The following is a 20,168-nucleotide window of genomic DNA, read 5'->3' as shown; positions in this document are numbered from 1 at the left end:
TGTCCAGAGTTGCTGCACCCAGCATAAAATGTGAAAGTCAAAAACCTCCAGAGTTACAGGCCCGTTACATGGAGCAAGAGACCAACCAGCTAGCCTGGGGTGCCCATTTCCCACCTCCCTGGTAATCATGCCCCTAGCCTGGCATTAGGTCCTAGCTGAGCTGTGTGCTGCTGCATCCTACAAGCCTCAGGCACTTCAGCACCATCATATCTGGACCCCAGCTTGCTCACCTTCTCAGAGTAGTGTTCCCCTGGGAGAGGTGGGTAGTCACACTGCTCAATCTTCTGGCAGAGGGAGAAGAGATTCATCTTATCTCCATAGAAGGGGCTCTGGAGAGCTGCCATCTGCAAGGGAAGGAACACAAAGGATCAACCATCAGCCTCAAGGTCTGAAGGATTTCAGAAGCCAGAGGGACCACTGGTTGGTCCCCACTGCAGTGAGTGTCCTGTGGGCTTCTCCCTGGAGCCCAAGGAGTTGGGATTGCAATAAGGAAGTGCTGTTGAGTCCTGAGGTCATGTCCCCCAGCTCACTAGTTCCCCTTCTCCCAAGGACTGGCTGACAAGAATGGAGACTCTGCCCCCTAGGCTGTTCATTGCCCCCTAGGTTCTCATTGTTGTCTTTCTTTTTGTGTACATGTGTGTGTGGTACAGGGGGCAGTCAGAGTGTTACCTTTTCTTTGAGACAGGGATTGACATGACACTTGTCAATGAGTGGTATGCCAAGCTATCTCAGAGATCAGCCCGTCCCCACCTCCCCAGTACACTTGCACAGCACACAGCTTTTTCAGAGTGCTGAGTCTTTCTGCGCACAAGGCAAGCACTTTGCAACTAAGCTCCTTCCTCTGCCCATTTCTGTTTGAAGGTCTCACTTTGTATCCCAGGCTGTCCTGGGACTCGTGGTTCGGGCTGGCTTGAATTTGTGGTAATCCTCCTGCCTCATACTCTGGGTACTCGGGTTACAGGCAAGTCAGGTATGATTCGGACTGACATATCTAAAGAGTGGTGGGAACACCAGTCTTGGGAACATGTCTGCCTGAACGATACCTTCAGTGAAAGGTCATGTGTGAAGGGCTAATGCTCTTGGGACAGATGTGAGGCGGGGGGCTGGAATTATTTCCTTCACTGCTGTCTGCAGGCTAGTGCCCTTTCTCTGAGGGACACTCCAGGGTGGAGAGGCGCTGGGCTCTGCAGTTGGCTATCTGGCCCTGTTAAGTTGGAAGCCCCAATCTACAGGGTGTGGCAAGGTTCAGACACCGCCCTGGGCACCTTAAAGAGAGGCAGGCAGATGGGCACTGGGGAGTGACAGGACTGCTGGATAGTGGCCCTAGTGTGTTCTCACCCAGGAGAGAAGGTTCAAGCCTCCCTCTTCCTGAAGTAGCCAGATTCCCCACCCACCTGTTTGAGACCTTCAAACAGACACTTGTGGAAAGCCTCAGAGAGGGCCTGCAGACAGATAGCCTAGCCTGGCACCTGAGGGCCCCATCTGCTGATAAACCCATAATGGCATTCAAGTTCTTCCTCTCACTCACTTCCTGTTGCCTTCTGCCGAAAGACAGCCTAGACCTTCCTGCTAGTGAAGGGTCATTCACTGGGTAGGGTGATCAGGCCCCACCCAGTCCAGGTCCAGGCTGCAGAGGCCTTTGTTCTAGCATACCTGGGGAGTCCTCTGGACTTATGTCTGGGGAATGGGTCAAAGTTCCAGCTTAGTTCAGGAGGGAACCCAGGGAAGGTGTGTGACTGTCAGGCTTGCCCCCACCCTCTGCTCACCCCTGGGATCAGCCTGGTTCCAAGAACAGCTTGCCATCTTCAGAAAGGGCCAGTGGGTCTACAGATGACTCAAAAGTAGGGGACATTGGTTTAGGGTTTGATGCAGGGATTTTACCCTGGGCTAGGCAAAACAAGCAGATAAGTATGGAGGCTTGTGGGACCATTGACCTTGGGGTCCTCGTGGGGACACAACTGGCCCATGAGCCCCACTTCACAGTAAGGCTGTACCAGGCAGGCAGGGAGTGGCAAGTATACAGAGGCCCCACCCACACCCAGGAGCTGGTTCTGGCACAAAGCCTGCAAAATGGGTGATGCGCTTCCAGAAATGGAAATGGGAGCCTATGCCAGCAATTACTAGGGACTTCAGAAGGACATTTGCTGTCACAGTCGGGAGTAGCTGAGTGCCCTGGCTTGTAAGGTGTTGGGTGTCAGTCCTGCTAATGCTGACCCGGTGATTCTTATGTGTTTAGGCACCAAATCAGGGCTTAGAACAGCCTGCTTGGCTGGGAATCCATCAAAGCCATGCCTGGGTTTGGTGCACACCAAGACTGGGCTGCCTCTGCCTCTTAGGAGTGGTAGCAAAGGCTTGGGCAGGGGACAGGAGCAGAGGGAGCCAGCTGTCATCCTCTACCCTTCCACTGGAAAGAGACTGACTGCCCTTCAGCAGGCCAATCTGATGGAATTTTCACAAACCTGGCCCTTTGGAAGTTCAAATGGCCCAGAAAATTGGAGAAAGGGGTGGTCATTATCTGTTCCTTCTCCACCCCAGCACCTTCCCCTCACCACCCTAGAAAGCACCTCTGCACAGGCCCTGCAAGTGAGCTTTCCTGCCACCAGGGCATCTCCAGCCTCAACTGCAGGTTCTCTCAGAAGCCATGTCTAAACTACTCAGCACCCAGTGAGGCCCTGGGCCTGCCACTCTGATACACTGTGATAAGGCTGTGAAAGAACTTGAGGGCCTGCTGGCAATACGGGAATTATAACAATTACCCAGGATAGCAAGATATGTTCAAACCAGCAGCCAGCCAGCTCCTGGCAGATTGGAGAAAAGGACTTGCTGTTGGGGGCACAGATACTGGCTACTTCCAGACCACCAGAGTCACGCTCTCTTCACAGTGAGTCACATGCCTGACTTGCCCTCCCTGGATTGTCCAAGGATGTGACACAACCCAGTAATGGTAAGAACTCTGTGTGTGTGTGTGTGTGTGTGTGTGTGTGTGTGTGTGTGTGTGTGTGTGTGTGTGTCTCAAAGAACCTGGGATGTGACTTAAGGGCCCCAGACGCCTATGCTGTCTGCCACAGGCTTCTCCCAAGCACTTCCTGGAGTGAAGGGTGAGCCAGAGGGGACATGTGATCTGGTTCTTTGAGAGAGGCTTTCCAGACCATTCCACTGGCCAAGCCAGAATTCCAAAGCAGCTTTTTCCAGCCCATGGTCTTGCTGGGTCTGTGTCCTAGGTGGGGCCTTTGAGGTCCCCCTGCCAGAGGCTGGCACCAGGTCAGCCTTCAGCTTCTTGCTCATTTCATTTCCTCCACAGGAAAGCTGACCTCAGCTGCTAAACCTCAGCCAATGCTTGGTTCAACAAAGGATATCTAGGGGACTGTTTCTGGCCTTGCTTACTTTGAGCCCCAGGTCATGATGACATGGCATGTGTTCCCTGGGGACCATGAGAATCCTCAGTGGTCTAAGTGAGTGGGAGGATGGAATTTGTCCCAACTCTTAACCCGACACCATGGGACGACACCACAGGTGGCCTCTGGGAGGTGGCAGCCATGGCTACAGGACATCTCGTGCCAATTACCCAGCACTGGGCCCAGATGAGGCCCCTCCTTATCTGCTGGAAAAATAAACACTTCTTTGCCCATGCACTGCAGGGGTGCAGAGCCATGTAGCTTCAGCAGTGTCTACTGTCACTGTTGAGGGCTCACCATTGAGGCAGTCAATGTGTGGCCATGGCCTTCTTCCATTCTGTCCTTGTGGGCGAATAGCCTCAGAGGAACTGATTGATTTATTTAGCTTCCCACTGCCTTTTCCTCCTGCATGGCTACAAGGCATGCAGCACAACACTGCCAACAACTAATCAGATGGCTGAACAGAGTCCTGCCACCATGCTGGAAGCCACCTCATTGAGTATGTGTTTAGGCACCAAGTCAGGATTTAGAACAGACTGCTTGGCTGGGAACCCATCAAAAGCCATGCCTAGGTTTGGTGGGCTGCCTCTGCCTCTGAGGAGTGGTAACAAAGGCTTGGGCAGGGGACAGGAGCAGAGGGAGCCAGCTGTCATCCTCTACCCTTCCACTGGCCCTAGGGGATGCACACGGCTCTCCTCTCAACCAGACTGTATGTTTGGAGACACTGTGACTCCACGGGGACAGGAAGCAGCTTCTGAAAATACACAACACAGGACAGAAAGAAAAGGATAAACCATCTGGATGGGGACAGTAACATGAGTAGGTCAAAGGGGACTCCCTCCATGAGGACTCAAGCTGAGCTATGCTGAGACCTCCCGTTGGCCCAAGCAAAAAGGGAAATGTGTCAAGCTACTGGGCTTCTAGGAACTAGCAGCAGACGCCAGCTGCTCAGCTCAGCTGGTCAGTGGGCTCCAAGAGGCCTGAGCCTCAAACACAGGGCCTCATGCACTTCTGGCCTCATGCACTTCTTGCCAAAAGATAGCCAGACTATCTTGGGACCTCGGGAGCAGATGAGGAAGGAAAGGACTATGGACCATATCCTGTGGGGACTGCTGCTGCTGAGATTTGGACCTTGGATCCTTTTGCCCAGTCTGGGCTCCTGCCAGACACTGCATCACTCCCCTAGGAGGCCCAATGGTTGAGAGTATTTGGGAGTTCCTGAGCAGCTGTCCCCTCACCCCAGCACCGGACAGGCCTGGTCATACTCTCACCCCAGGCCCTAGTCAGGGTGCTTTGTTAAGTCTCTTCCTGAAACTGAGGCCTCAGAGTCTCAAAAAGACTTGGCCTGCCCCACTGCTGACTGCCCTGACCTGAACTGCCCACAGGCCTTCCTGATGACACTTGGCTACCTAGCCCTAAGAGGTGATCCACACAACCAATCCACAAGAGCATCTTTTCTAGCCAAGCATTTAAAACGCCTCCCCTTCAGCTAGGGTGTACCTAAGTAGCTGTGCTTCCATCTCCCATCCCTCTGCCCGGGAAGAGGCTGTATCTGCTCTAACACATCTCAGGTGCCTGGCTCAAAAAGAAAGACACTAAGCTTGGCAGTGGTGGCACACACCTTTAATCCCAGCACTCAGGAGGCAGAGGCAGGCAGATCTCTGAGTTTGAGGCCTGGAACTACAGAGCAAGTTCCAGGACAGGTACCAATGCTATACAGAGAAACCCTGTCTCGAAGACAAACAAACAAAAAGGCACTGAACCACACCTTATAAAGAGATTAGAATTTTGACCCCAGACTGCCTGTCTGGAACCCAGGAAGCCACAGTCCCATTGCCAAAGACCTCCACATGGATTAGTGATGGGGCAGTGTGTACCTGCAGCATACACAGCAGTCATGGGACAGTACCCGGAAGCCAAGGAATTAGTCTCTTTGGGTGTAGCCTGGACACTTTCCTGAGTGTCGCTGTTGCAGTCAGTTCCCAGCCATCATTTTAATAATGAGGATCTTTTAGGTTGACCAGTTCAAGCCAGACCCACAGGGTTTCAGTCCTAATCCCAAAGCCCTTACCTGTTTGTCACTCTGCATATTAGGGCTCCAAACAGGTGGTGGACTCTTGAGAGTGTAGCAGTGGGTCCCAGCAGGCTGGTGGGAGGTGCAGCCACCAACATGGAGATATCACATAGCCCAAACTTCGCCTCTCTTGGTGGCCTGTGCTCCCCATGGACCCATTCCCAGAACCCCACTGTGGCTATCTTAGATGAATAGGAACATATTAGGACTCAGCAGCCCTGTTCCTTGTCCAGGCTGGCACCATTCCACAGTTAGGGAGGGGTAAGGTCTGCAGTGAGACCCACATGTTAGGTGGGTCAGGAAAAAACACGGGCCAAGCTGGGCGTGACTCCACACCCACTCCCAGTCCGTGTGAGGGACCTCTACTGATGAACTATACACAAACATGGCTACTGAAGAAACCAGAGAAGAGCAGTAGGGATACCCCACTGGTCTGTCCCCTTCTTGGAGCCCACAGTACAGCTTCCTACCAACCACCCTTCCAGCAAGGATGGCTTGATCACATTACTGAGGCCATGTCTGTGAAGAGTGAAGGACTGGTCTCCAAGGGTCCTGAAACTGCAGCTGGATCCGTGTAGCACCGGTATTTGCCCTAAGCTGGTAGGGTGAGCCTGTCTTTCCTGTGCCCCCATGGAACACCAAACTTCACATGAGAGACTTACCTCATACAGCAGACATCCTAGGGACCAGATGTCTGACTTGAAGTTGTAGCCATTCTCATGGATCCTCTCTGGTGACATGTAGTATGGTGTTCCCACTGCAACACAACAAGGGGCAAACTGAGGAGCTGGACCTCAGTAGGCAAGAACAGGAGCTCAGGGAGAGGAGATACGGCCTGCCCACTCCTTGGCTAGATGAGATAGTTGCCCATGTTAACAGAACTTTAAGAGGATCCCCAGGATCCCTCAGATTTAAGAACTGGTTGGGAGCCACCCTAGCCAGGGTTCAATATGACTGTTCATTTCAGAAAAGCAAGTGGCTACTGGTCCCTTTAGATGACAGTTTGTATCTGGAACAGTCCAGAACAAGCTCTCAACAGAAAAGAACTACTGTTCATGTTGACTAAGCCAACATGAGGGGAAACTGAGGCTCGGGTAGGTGAAGAGTCTTACAAAAAGGGGACAAATCATTAAAATGATCAACTTCAGCTGAAGCCCTTCAGTTCACCAAAGATACCGTTCAGAGCTGAACAGCAAGTTAGGCTGTGGCTCCCAATGTGGTGCTGTTGAGGAGGAAGTGTTTACAGTCTCACCCCACTTTCCGCTCATTATGATCTCTCAGCTTCCTGCTCTGGCTGTCTGCTGCTGTCCTACTGCTGTGAAGAGACACCACGTCCACACCATCACTAAAGGAAGTCAGGGCAAGAAGCTGGAGGCAGGAGCTGATGCAGATGCAGAGGCCATGGAGGAGTGCTGCTTACTGCCTTGCTCCCCATGACTTGCTGCTCAGCCTGCTTTCTTATAGAACCCAGAACTACCAGAAGCCCAGGGATAGCTCTACCTCCAATGGACTGGGCCCTTCCACACCAATTACTAGTTAAGAAGATACCCCACAGGCTTGCCAACAGTACGATCTTATAGAGGCATTTTCTCAATTGAGACTCCCTCCTCTCAGATGACTAGCTTGACTAAGTTGACATAACACTGCGAGGACACATTCGTCCAATATGGACTCCCTCTCCAGAACTGTGAGCTAAAACAGGCCTTTTCTTCTGGCCATGGTACTTATCACAGCAAGAAGAAAGGAACAAATGCAGAGGGACAGAGAAAACCACCTCTAGGTCTATCTGACATGGACCGACACTTAACCAAGACGGTTTGCGTCTGAAATACCCCTCTCCCCAAAGACTACATGCTAACAGTCCACAGCTGATGGCATAATTGGGAGGTGGTAGGATCTTCATGGAGTGGGGTAAAACCTCTGCTTTGCTCCGGAGAGGGTATAAATTCTGGCCTGTGACTTTGAACACCCTGGGCAGGACAGCTCTGTTCCACGGCATGAGTCATGTGGACATGGGTCTGTTACATAACAGGCCGTGCACATCTTTCACTCCTCTTCTTTGTAGTCTAATGCTACATTTATTCAATAGACAATGGTCTGAGACATGGTCCCCATGAACTGGACATCCTATCCTGTACTCGCTCTATGGCTGTAATCAGGGGCTGGTGGCTTCTCAGTAAAAGAACTGCCAGCTAATATGTGCAGCTGTGACCTCTTAAGGTCAAGTGGGACATCAAGAATAAACACCTGTGCACTCCAATCATGAGACTACAAAAACCAAGCCAGTGGCCAGGTGTGAAGTGAACAGGTGTCACAGCCCAACCCTGGGCAGAATCCTTAGGTCTTGATCAGCAGTGGAAACCTAGGGACAAGTAGCATTGGATTCCAGCTACAGCTGGAGGCACCCATAACACAAGAATGATGGTACCCAGCAAGGCTGCCCTGTGGTTCTTCCCACTTGTTCTGGGTCCCTCTTATATTTTCTAGGCCCAGGCAGGAGGGACTCTAGGGTGGGGTGATCTGCAGGATGCCTGCAGACTTGTCTGAAGACAGGTGAGGGGTTCCAGGGCCTTGTGCCATCTAAGTCCTCCCCAAGCCAGTTCTAGCTGCCATGTAGTAACCTCTGAGCTCTGCTCCACTGTGCTTCTGTACTGGGGAGCCACAGCAAGGCCAACCGCCAGGTCCTGGCTACGGCCTTCAGGAGAGCCAGGGCTGCTAAGGAGAGGCAGGAGAGCTGCTTTCCTCTCCTTACTATTGCTCTTCCACCTCACTGGACCCCTCTACATAAAACAGGTTGTCCTTGAACTCACTGCCTGCACCCTTCACTACCTTCTTCTGCTGCAGTGTGGGGGTTGGAATGTAGATTCTGCCCATGTTAATACTCGACCCTTGAGCCACACACGCGGCTTTGTGAAACAGCATCTTACTAGGCAACCCAAGCTGACCCTGAACTTATGATCCTCCTGCCTCTGCTTCCTGTGCTGGAATTACGGATGTGTAGCATCATGCTCAGGGAGGAACTTTTTTCCAAGATGCCTCCTATAATTCACCCATCCACCTGTCTGTCTTGTCTACCCACTCATTTGCTACCTGCTCGTCAGAACCCATTCACACACCAGTCTGTCCCAACACATGCCTTTCCATCTGGTGGTTGGTGGAGCTGTGGCCCTATGCTCTGTGAGAGCTGCCCGTCCCAGAGAGTGTCCAGGAGGAGACAGCTGATGAGTCAGGACAGCCACCAGGAAGGATTCTAGTAAACATCTAACTAGGCCTGGAGTTTGGACACTTGTCCCTGTCCTGAGCTTCTGGGAGCACACAGCTACAGTTTGAAAGGAGCCCCTGAGCCTTACTCACCCACCTGCTTCATCTGGGAATGAATCATGAGCTACTAGCTGAGAGCAGTTTGGCCCATTCTGGAAAGCAGTGTGCCCTCTGGGCTCCTGACCCAGGCTTCCTCATAGTCTCTGGGGTATTGTGCTTTGGAGATAGGAGCTATACAACCTTTGCCAGGGGAGAATGAAACTGAGGAGCATGGCACTTCCTTCAGGTATGCCACTTTACCTAAATTTTCCAGCCAGGTAATGACAAACAAGGAAACACGATGGAGTATAACACATCACTTGTGAGACAAATAAAACAAAAGACTTCAAAGAAACCCACACTTGCAGCAGGCCACTGGGGGGATCTGTCTCCAGATCACAGAGAAGAGTGATTCTGGGGAACCTGGAGAGAAACTGGCAGGAGAGGGTACCTCCCTGGGCAGTGTCCTGTCCCAGAGGAGGACCAACTAGTTTCCCATGTGCAGCAGAGCACATGCCTGGTCTCAGTCTCTCCTCACAGCAGGAGCCAGGGTCCCAAGCCTAACCTTCCTAAGTCTTCACCCTGGAACCGAGGAATCCAAACCTGGAAGAAACCACATGGATCTCAAAGTGGAAGACTGCCTTGAGAGCCCCTCCCCACCAACATGCACCCCTGTCCAAATGCACTACCAGGGTTAGAAATGCTCACTTGTTTGAGACGCTAGGCATGGAAAAGACCAGGGCCTGCAAGCTACCCTTCCCCAGGTGGCATCATCCACCAGGTGGGGCTAAAGCCTGGACTCCAGGAAGGATGGCAGGCAGATCTATGCAAACTGCCCCCTGGTGTGACCTGTTCTGGCCACTCTCTGGCCAAAGGCCACAATGGCTCTCTGCCTTAGTTCCTCATCAGTGATACCCTCATGCTTAGCAGCTGGTTTTCCCCAACTGGACAATGAAAAGCGGAGGCTGGAAGAATGTTTGGTCCTTGGTGAATTCTCACTGATAAGCAAGCATCCCTGGGCATGTCTGTCTATGTGGACTGCAAATCCACATGGCACGCTCTGATCATACACAGCAGGGTCCTGTGCATGGCAGCACTGGCCATGACAAGGAGAGCTCTGCCCTCCTCACCACACGTCCCTGCCTCAGGCAGCTTGGTGGGACCCTTCTCTCCACCTGTTCCACACTATGAAGACCACCTGGACAAGGGATGTTTTCTTGCCCATGTGCCAGTGGTATGACCTCACTTCTCTCAGCTCAGCTACCTCAGCTAAATGAGGATGAAGGTCCTGGGAGTGAGGCCATCTTATAAAAGCAAAATGTTTCTCAAACATTTCTAAAGGCCACACCCTCTTCTGACCTGCCCATTCAGTGACCTGAGTGGACACTGAAGTGCAGGGTGACTGGTGGCTAAGGTAGCTGCAGATTCTGGGTGACGTTGGACTCCTCCAGGCAGAGCTTAGACTCTCAGCCCAACACCTGCACACACACTTCTGCCTTCAGGAAAGCATTCCACCCACCCTCTCACCAGCTTGTCTCTGCTAATCTGTGGCCCCTTGAAGGCAGGGAAGCCTGGTCTCCAAGCCTATGACCAAGTCAGGTCAAGAGCCTGGGGAGCAGCCGTGCCCCTTGACTGTCCCTGATGGGGTTGTCCCCAAAGGGCTCTGCTCCCCCAGTCCCAGAGAGACCAAGCAGCCCGACATGGCCTGGGTCTGAGCAGCCGCCCTTCCTACTCCGTCCAGTCTCAGCCTGAGGCACCCTGTCACCACTGTCAACACTGCCAAACACAAGGCCTGCGTTCCTGCTCTCCAGACCCACCATTTGTCTCGAAGCTGCTGCCGTCGCTTGGAGCGAGTCACTTGCTTGTAACTTGTGAGCTGTGTATAGGCAAATCTTTCATTTTTCTTTCATTATGCCGGCGTGTACTGTCACTTAATTTTTATGTATGCAATACTTCTTGACAAATATGATCTGCTGCCTGGTAATTCGTCTGACGCTCATTCTGTTCCGAGCTCTAATTACGGCTCCTATTCCTGACACAGAGGCAGCCGTTCTGCCACCGCTGGGTACCGCACCTGTCAGCCCGACCATGGCACTGACTAATGCCCTTTCATGCCAGCCTCCCGTTAGCAAATACAGGCATAAGGAGGGGCCAGAAAGGGAAGACAGAGAATGGACCTGCGTAAGTCTGGCTCCAGGTCAGCAGCTTTGGGTGATGAGGAGGTTACCAAGACAATGTGGCTACTGCCCCAGCACCCCATATAGTGCACATTAGATGCAGAGGATGAATAATTCATAGCCACATACAGGGTGAGAAGGGCCTCTACATCCTTCCTGTGTCATGGTGTGATAGCAATTAGTTCTATTTCTTGCCCAACCAGACTTGTGTGCACTTAGCTGTGTACAAAATTGGTGGTAGAAGGGTGCTTTCCTCTAGAACTTGGAGACTTTTGGCCATGGGTTGTGGGTCTGCACTGCCAACCTCCAGGGTGAGAGTAGGTACAGAGGAAGAGCCTTGGCTCCCAGAGCTGGTCCAGCAAGCTCAGACTGGTGGAGCAGCCTCTACCCATGTGCCTCCTGGATCTGGTGCACATGGCCTGGAGCAGGGATGGGCAGGGGAGAGCACCTTGTACCCATCTTGCAGGGTCTGCTCAGGAGGCCTAGGGAGGTGCCTAGTTCTTCTCATTAATGGAGCAAGTGAAGTGGTCTGAGCGAATAAATCACACTGTGGGAGGAGCCAGGACTCTGCCGTCCCTAACAAGGCGATCCTAACCAGCTGACTAGCCACTGGCTGACAGGTCAGGAGGCAGTGCCTTGGCTCTTTCTCTGAGTTCCAACCTTTTCCAAACTCTTAAGCCAAATGTTATCAGGGTAGAACACTTACTTGCCTTGCACGTGGGAGGCCCTGACTTCTGTCATCCGACACCACAAGGAATGGCATCCTAACTCAGTAAACAGGCAGACTAGGACCTTCAGAAGGTGATGCTTCCTTCCAGTCACGGAGTCAGTAGCTGAGGATCCCTGATGGATGCCCCTGGCCCTGACCTTGTGGAAGAAGTAGGCAATGAGCAGGATAGGCCAGTATGGTGGAGCAGGATAGACCAGTATGGTAGAGCAGGATAGACCAGTATTGTAGCCTTGGCTTTGAGGGATACCATTTGACTTTGAAATCACTCCAGCTTCCTGAATTCCAGTTTCTAGGCCCTGTATTGCCTGAAGGCCAGTGGAGGTGTAACACAGCACCCTCAGGTACGGCCCCTAACACAACCTTTCTTTGGGGTTAGGGAACAAGGGAGTCAAGGAAGAGCATTTTAGGTAACACTTCTGTAAGCCGCTGTCTCATTTCTCACAAGTGCATGCCTGGAGTCTCAGCCATCATGACCTGCATGAACAGTGACAATTTCCAGAGGGAACTTTCCCACAGAGCACCCAGACCTCCACCAGAAGCTGCTGTTGGCACCCAGGTGTGGGGGACGGGAGACACACGGATTGGAGCTGCAGAGTGGAATGTAAAGTAGAACCAGAGGGTTTTCTGGGAGGTGGCCAGAGACCAGACATGTTGGCCTCTGTCCCTTCTGCTTCCCCTAGTCATGCCCAAGAGAGGCTGGGAACTGACTTGGGGGAGAATCAGCAAGATGCCTGCCTCTCATGAACTCCTGGTGAGATCCTGCTGCCCCTGAGCTGACTGCACAGGACGCCTGCCTGTGCCGCACTGGCTGTGTGAGCCCCTGTATGCTAATTAAAGGGAAGGGGCTCCATTTTCATCACTCACACCTCTTGCACACAGATTCTGAAGCTGACACAGCCCCGCCTAACCAGAAGCTCATCTGATTGAGTTTTTCCCCTCTTCTCTCAGCAGCTGCCCTCTCCTACCCTCAACAGGGGCATCTAGGCCTGTACCCATACCCAGCCACCCAAGCTCATGCATGGTTCCCCCAACTGGATATGGGTCCTTCCTGGTCTTCCCAGTTGCTCTTCCTCCACAGTCCAGCCACATGGCCCCACATCCCAAGACTGACTTCACAGTCTAACAAACAGGTCCACTTGGGGTACAGGCCACAGGGCCAATAGGGCACAGCAAGAGGAGCGCGCAGCAGGCAGATGCAGCCCACTCTGTATGACAGGGTCTGCTGGCCTTCCAGCACTCGAGATGACCTGGGGAGACAGGGAGGCCCCCATGGCTCCTCTGGGCCTCACTTTCATTTACTCTGGATCTATACCAAAGCAAGAGTGAACTCTAGGGACTCAAAAAGCATCTTCCCCACACTATGCAAATGCTTCTGGCCAGGTCACCCAGGCCCGCGGGGGCTGCAGGGAACACAGGCCCCTTACCTAGCGAGTGGGCTGCAGTGGTCTCCGAGCTGAAGAAGCGACCCAGGCCAAGGTCGCCAAGCTTCACAATGCCTGTAGCTGTGATGAACACGTTGGCGGGCTTGATGTCTGCAGGGCGAGGGCATGGGGTTGGCGTGGGAAAGTAGGCTTAGGAGGCCAGAGGCCTGGGAGGGACCAAGAAGGGCCTCATTCAGGGCAAAACCAACTCCCACTGAAACATCAAAGCCCATAGGCAGGTCCCTTTCCCCGAGGCTTCCCTGCGGCCCTGCTTGCCACCCAGAGGGACCTTGGGGCAGTTGCTCCCTAAGCCTCATTCTCTTTTCATATAACATGAATCTGTCTATCTCCCCCCTTTCCAGGTTAGCTATGAGTGGGGAGCAGAGATCTCTATACCACTGTCTCCTTTTGTATGGCTGCCCCCATGCTAGAAGACTGTCAACTGCACAGCAGATACTCCGTGACAGTCACCAAGCTCTGCACCCCAGACACTGGGCAGCAACTCACACAGAGATGAAGGGGAAAATGGAGACACCAGTTTGACACCTTTCCAGCAGGCTTCACACCTCAGGGTGCCTCTCAGAAGCACTCACTGGTGTCCCACCTCACTTCCTGGTGTGGGATGGGGGTGTAGTTTGCTTAGCCAACTCCTACCAAAGTGTCAAAGCCCACATGGAACTTCCTTCCTCTGGGCAAAGCTGGCTTCAACCAGAATCGGCCACATCTGGGACGAGTGGAGTCTGAGTGCTGAGGTGGCCCTGTTCCCTGAAGCTTATGTGGCGACTACTGGTGTTAGGTGGGTCCCCCCCACAGGTGCTTCCTGACATGGAACAGAAGTGAACACAGCTGTTGGCTGTCCTGTGTGGGGAACATTAAACGGCCTAACTGATTCTCGGGGCGGCTCTTAGGGCGCTTGGAGATCTCAGGGCTAGGGTCCCAGGCCCTGCGGGGCACACACCTCGGTGCATCACACGCCGGGAATGCATGTGCTCCACAGCGCTGCACAGCTGCACAAAGTACTTCCACACGGTCCTCTCAGGAATAAGTCGCTTTTGCTTCTTGAAGTACTGTAAGGAGACAGACAAGCCTAGGTGAGCATGCCTCCAGGAGGGATGACACAGTGGTGGGGGCACAAACAAGGTGGTGGCAGAACTGTGAGGTCAGAGCCCTGGCCTGGTGTGGGAAGAAGGCATCCAAACCATGCCTGAGAGGCAGCCATTGTTGCCACCATGCCCTCAGAGCCAGCAAGTCCAGTGTCATGTGACTGCTAAAGGCATAAAACCCTTGGAGAGACAGCCTATCTTTCTCGAGCAGCCCCTTGGTTGCAGTGGACATTAATCTGCCTCCTTGCCTAGTGTCTTAGTTAGAATATCTATTGCTGTGATGAAACCCCATGACCAAAGCAACTTTGCAAGAAAAGGGTTTATTTTATCTACTACTACCATACCGCAGTCTATCATGGAAGGCAGTCAGGACAGGAACTCAAACGGCAGGATCCTGGAGGCAGGAGCTGATGCAGAGGCCATGGAGCGGTGCTGCTTACTGGTTTCCTCCCCATGGCTTAGTCAGCTTACATGCTTAGAGAACCCAGGATCAGCAGGTTGGGGTGGCCCCACCCACAATGGGCTGGGCCCTCTTCCATCAGTCACTAGAAAATGCCCTACAGGCCTGCCCACAGCCGGATCTTATGGATGCATTTTCTTATTTGAGGCTCCCTCCTCACATACTACTATGTCAAGCTGTCATAAAACTAGCCAGGACCTAGAAAACCACACTCAATCAAAAGCCAAAGATACAACTCCCTCAGGCTGCACTGAAAGAGAACTGAAACAGAAGGTTCTGGAAGGACAATGCAGGACAGGGGCAGTAACAGATGTGTGTGTTGGGGTGCACGAGCTCCTGGGCACCAGGCCTGTGCACCCCAGTTACCCAGCCACCAAGCTGTGGTTCTAGTGGCAAGTGGCAGCACTGTGACCTCCTGCCAAGCAAAGACTCCAGTGTAGGAGCCAGAGACTGCTGGGCGCCTGCTCCTGGCGAGGGAACAGCAGTGGAAGGAAAGCTATGTTGTGCACAGGCCATGCTCAGCCGGGCTGCTGGGCCCTCGGGAAGAAGCATGAAGGTGCTGAGGGCTACAAGGGGAGGTCGGTTAGGTCTTAGTTACTCATCACATCTAACGATGCTGGGAGCCTGTGGTAGGGACCATGCCCAGAGAGACTCAACAGCCAGCAGCCAGCAGGTGCAGTATGCTGGGCTCCAGAGTTGGGCACCTCCAGCTGCAAGGCCGTGACAGCAGCCAGCTGCTGGCCTGGAAGCTGAACTGAGGCTCTCCTGAGGTCCTTCTAGGCAGAGCCAGAGGGCTAGCTGTCCTGGTCTCCCAGAAGACCTCTGCTCTGGGCCACCCCCAGGCCTCTGCAGCAGGCTGGGTGGGCTGTTATTTACACCACAATGTTATTTGGTCCTCATTATAGTGTTTACGTGAGGACGTGTGCAGTCGAGAGTGGTGATTTTCTAAATGTCACATTCTATAAGTGCCAGCTGACATTTAGTAGGAAGGCACAGAGTCTCTGGTGGGTTTCAGACAGTGGCAGCTCTGGGCTTCACCAGCTCTGTAAATAATACCAGCACCATGGTTGCCCGGCTCCTGAGGCTGCAAGCCCTCAGGATACAGGCCCCGTTGACCAGTGGGAACACTGTGGTGTGACCCAGGCTTGGAGTTGGCTGCAAAGGTGGGGTTCCCCTGGATACCTAGAGAAGTGGGAAGGATATGTCAACAGATCCTACCAGGCACCATGCAGTGTGGGTATGAGGAAACTCGGTGTGGGGCCTGCTAAGCCATTCCAAGTGTGTTCAGTTAGGGCATCACCCCAATTCCCTTGCTGGCTGGAGTTGCCACAGTCCTAGTCCTGCCTGTGAGGAAGCCTGTGCAGGAAGAGCTTCCACACTACCCAAAGTCAGTTCTTTGTGGAGCCCAGGGCCAGAGAGAGGCCAGCGGGCCAGCTGCCCAGTCCATCTCCATTAGTTTGAAGGAGTTGGTCTGGCCTACAGCCCTTTCCCAGAATCCTCTCCTTAAACGGTCACCAGGAAGCGGTAGACGAAGGAACTCAGGGAGGGGAGCAATGCCTAGCACCCCCAAACCCTGACCAAATGCTGTTTGCCTCTATTCCACAGACTGAGAGGTCCTAGAAACCTGAGGTCCGTGGGCTGCAGTGGATGGAGGGTAAAGAGGGCTCCAGTTCTCTGCTCCTGCTCCACCCCCACCAGCCCCCCTGCTTGCCACTCAGTCTTCCAAACACAAGTTTATCGTACCTGCTCCCTCAAGAGTCTGAGGACGCTCCTGAGCCTGAAGCCTTGACCCCACGTCACCTCTTCGCCTGGTGCTCCTTGTTGGAGCACAGTGCACCTCACCCTCTGGAGAGCTTATCCAGCTCCTCCCATCTGCTCTGAGGTCAGCTCAGCTCCGGGATCACCTCCTCCAGGAAGCTCCCCGCCTGCCCTGATTCCACACACCCTACCCTGGCTCACTCTAGAGCCTACCTTCCTGGTAAAACTCAAGGCCCTCGGGGCACCACCAGCAGGGGTGGATCCCTGGGGTCTTGGTGGAGGCTGGCACATAGCAAGATGGTGGAGAGCCACACACATACATGGGGTATGTGTAGGGAGACGGTAAGGGGAGGAGAAACTAGTGAAGGGGCATGAAACGTGATGTATTGCATCTGTTCCCACCAGAGATCCGCGTGGAGATTAACACCCTGCAAATGCATTAATATGTCAACGGAAATATAAAAGCAGGTGATAACAGCTCAGTAATGCCGCTTCCCAACGACACCATATTCCTAGGGGCCAAATTTCTGAAGAGAAACTGACAAACAATTGCTTAGTCCCCTGTGCCTGCTGCGAAGACAGAGTCTACGTCGGCCCTTATCCAAACATTGCGGGAGCTCAGTGTGGGCCTTGAGCATGGCTTGGCTTCCCTTAGGACAGACTAGGCTCAGGGAAGGCAGATGATGGGGGCCCATGCCAGCAGGGACATGAGGACCTCAAGGGAGAAGTAAGGATCAGAGGCCATGGGTTAGGGCTTTTCCCCTTAAAAGCTGTGTTGCCTTTGGCTGAGCTTTGCTGAGGAGAACATAGGCTCAGTGGCTTAGCCTGTCTTTGACTGATGATGACACCCTCTCAGTGGAGCTGCCATGTCCCTGAAGCCAAACCCTGAGTCTACTCCTGACTCCTGTCCTGGGATATCAGAGAACACAGCACTGAGCTACACAGGCTCACAGATGCTCAGCTGTCACAGACCAGGCATGGAATCCTCACTACATGAGCGGTGGAGACAATGACCTCTGACCAGTTGTAGGCTAGGTTACAGTCTGAGTTCCCACACAGTGTTCTCAGACAAGACAACCTCTCTGGGCCTCAGTTTCCCCTACTATATAGATCGTGGCAGCTGAAGCCATAGGACAGACATGTCACTTAAAGACTGCACACTTTAAGAATCTGTGGTTCTGGCCTGCTCAGCTGGGGCTGAAACACTGGCTGTGATTAACAAGAGACTGAACCACTAAAGTGAAAGCCTCTGCTTTGCTGAACTAATTGATGCTAGTTGGCTGGAGCTGAGAACACAGCGGTGCTAGAGGAGACTAGCATCACTGGGGTGAAATCTTCTGGGCCGTGTGTCCGGAGGCGGCCAAGGTGGTACCCTGTGCTTGCAGCTGAGCTTGGTAGTGTAAGAATCACATGGGGGACGGGGGTGTTGAAGAGATGCAGGGGACATAGAGAGCAGCAGAGGCTCGGCACTGTGAGAGCCCAGCAGAGGCTATCAGTGAAAGTGCAGCCCAGTTGCAGCAGAGACCCCAGTGTTGGAGATGCCAGTGCATAGATGACCACCAAGAACAGCAGCAGCGGTGGCGTAGAGCCAGCCGGAGCTGAGAAGACAAGCTGTGTGTGCTGCAGAGGGCGGAGCTGGAGAACTGACCCAAGTCCTTCGGGAAAACCCTGAAGATCAAGAGTGGATCCCAGACATTAGACACTGACCTATCTATTCAGTTGAAGTTCGGTTTTACTTTATACACATTGTTACTGTGCCCCATTCCTCCCCTGAAAGTAAGGAAATACTTAATTATTTTTTATATTACAGGATCCCACAGCTGAAAGACTGAACTTTTATAGGGACTTGGAATTTTTAAAGAAACTGAATTTTAAAGTGTTTGAATCGGTAAAGATGGTGGGACTTTTTAAGTGTGTAAAATGTCTTATATTGTGACATTAATATTAGTGTGTGATCTTGGGAAATAACAATAAAGAAAAGATTATGGCTCAAGAGTGAAGTGCTTGTATGTCAAGTTGACAAGGGGTCAATTGTGCTGCCTAGTTTTATGGCAACTTGATACAATCTATAGTCATCCAAGAGGAAGAAGCCTCATTTAGAAATGTCCCCATAAGATCAGGCTGTAGGCAAGCCTATAGGGCATTTTCTTTCTCTTTTTTTTTAAGATTCATTTATTTGTGCGTTTTATGTATATGAGTCCTGAATCTGATCCCATTATGGATGGTTGTGAGCCACCATGTGGTTGCTGGGAATTGAACTCAGGACCTCTGGAAGAGCAGTCAAGTGCTCTTAACCTCTGAGCCATCTCTCCAGCCCCTGGCATTTTCTTAATTACTGGGTGATGTGGGAGGGCCCAGTGATATGGATGGTGCCATCTCTAGCTGGTGGTCCTGGGTTCTATAAGAAAGCAGGCTGAGCAAGCCATGGGGAACATGCCAGTGAGCAGCACCCTCCATGGCCTCTGCCTCAGCTCCTGCCTCCAGGTTCCTGCCCTGCTTGAGTTCCAGTCCTGACTTTCTTTGATGTGGAAGTATAAGCCAAATAAACTATTTCCTCCCCAAGTTGCTTTTGGTCAGGTGTTTCATCACAGCAAGAGTTAACTCTCAGACATTGAAGTCTGACCTTTGGAGGTGTTGATTATCTGTTCCTGTTCCTTCTGTACAGAAAAGTGTCCCCATGTGCTCTAGGGTAGAGCAGTGTGGGGGTCCAAAGGGTCCTCTGTGTACCACAGCCCTGACTCATCCTGTCTGGGCATCACTCTATCTGGCTTTGTGTGTCCCCCACTAAGGCTGGCAGGAAGACAAGGGTACCCTATGCAGGTGCTGAGATCAGAGACAGGCCAGGGTTGTCACTGGGACATGGAGAAGTGCCATTCAGGTTGAGAGGATGTTGTCCTGACCTTGATCATCTGGGAGAGGTCACCTGCATCAGCCAATTCCAGCACAATGTTCAGCTCGTTGTCTTCGATGAAAGAGTCCAGATACTTGATGATGTTCGGATGGTTCAGTTGCTGCACCAGAAAAGGGAGGGGGTCACACGAGTGATGGGTGTCACAGCCCCAGTGTCTGCCCTACACACGTCCCCCCGACACCCCTCCAGCACAGCATAAGGCCAGCCTCTGCCCAGACTTAGCTCATGGGTTCACAGAAACATTCCTTCTGATCTTTTGTTCTTTCTCAGTGTCTCAGCCATCCCTTGGAAACCTAAGAATCCTTCCTACCCTAAGCACACCTGACTACTGGCTCACCCAGTGTGGGTTTCTGCCTCTAGTCTCCATGCTGAGGAAGTGAGTGGAGGCCAGGCAGGGGTAAAAATCAGCTCTACCTCACAGATAGGACCCTGATGGTGACACCATACCTACATGGCTGCTGGGTTTAGGGAAGCAAGAGAGCACTCCCAACACTGCTACATGGCAGCTGACACTGCTCACCTCTCAGCGGACAGTCAGGGTCTGATTGACAGCATCCCTTCTAAAGGCCCAGCTAGCCTGGGTCAGCAGGAAAGGGTATTTTCTCAGGCCTAATGAGAATTATTGAGGTCAGGGGTCTGAGTGGATATGGCTTATGCAAAGGCCCTGTGGTAGGAGGGCCAACCAGGGGACAGAGTGCCTGATGAATGAGAGCAAGGCAGGGGGTGTTAGGAGCCCAGGGGACGGGCATGGGGTAAGGTGGAGGCAGGGACCTGGATGCCCTGGAGTGCTGAAAACACGGAAGTGGTCAGACCCAATTACAGCCTTGGTTATTTACTTA

General features: G+C 52.7%; 1 protein-coding gene across 4 annotated transcripts in view; it reads right to left on the bottom strand.

The window, feature by feature from the left end:
• Positions 1–20,168, bottom strand: part of Nek6 (NIMA related kinase 6) — a 73,636-nt gene that overhangs the window by 4,064 nt on the left and 49,404 nt on the right. For 3 of the 4 annotated variants that reach the window (XM_085681275.2, XM_085681276.2, XM_048429191.3), the window contains 5 exons: positions 19,319–19,429; positions 14,056–14,164; positions 13,101–13,208; positions 6,132–6,226; positions 231–344 (listed from right to left, as the gene is read on the bottom strand). In XM_085681275.2, coding sequence (XP_085537401.1) covers positions 231–344; positions 6,132–6,226; positions 13,101–13,208; positions 14,056–14,164; positions 19,319–19,429 — 537 coding nt within the window. The remainder of the gene's footprint in view (positions 1–230; positions 345–6,131; positions 6,227–13,100; positions 13,209–14,055; positions 14,165–19,318; positions 19,430–20,168) is intronic. The other variant, XM_048429192.3, reaches the window with a different exon arrangement.

The sequence above is a fragment of the Myodes glareolus genome, chromosome 21, assembly GCF_982192425.1.
Source record: "Myodes glareolus chromosome 21, mMyoGla1.1, whole genome shotgun sequence".
Taxonomy (NCBI): Eukaryota; Metazoa; Chordata; class Mammalia; order Rodentia; family Cricetidae; genus Myodes; species Myodes glareolus.
The sequence above is the reverse complement of the archived record's forward strand: the minus strand, read 5'-3'. Positions and strand labels throughout refer to the sequence as shown.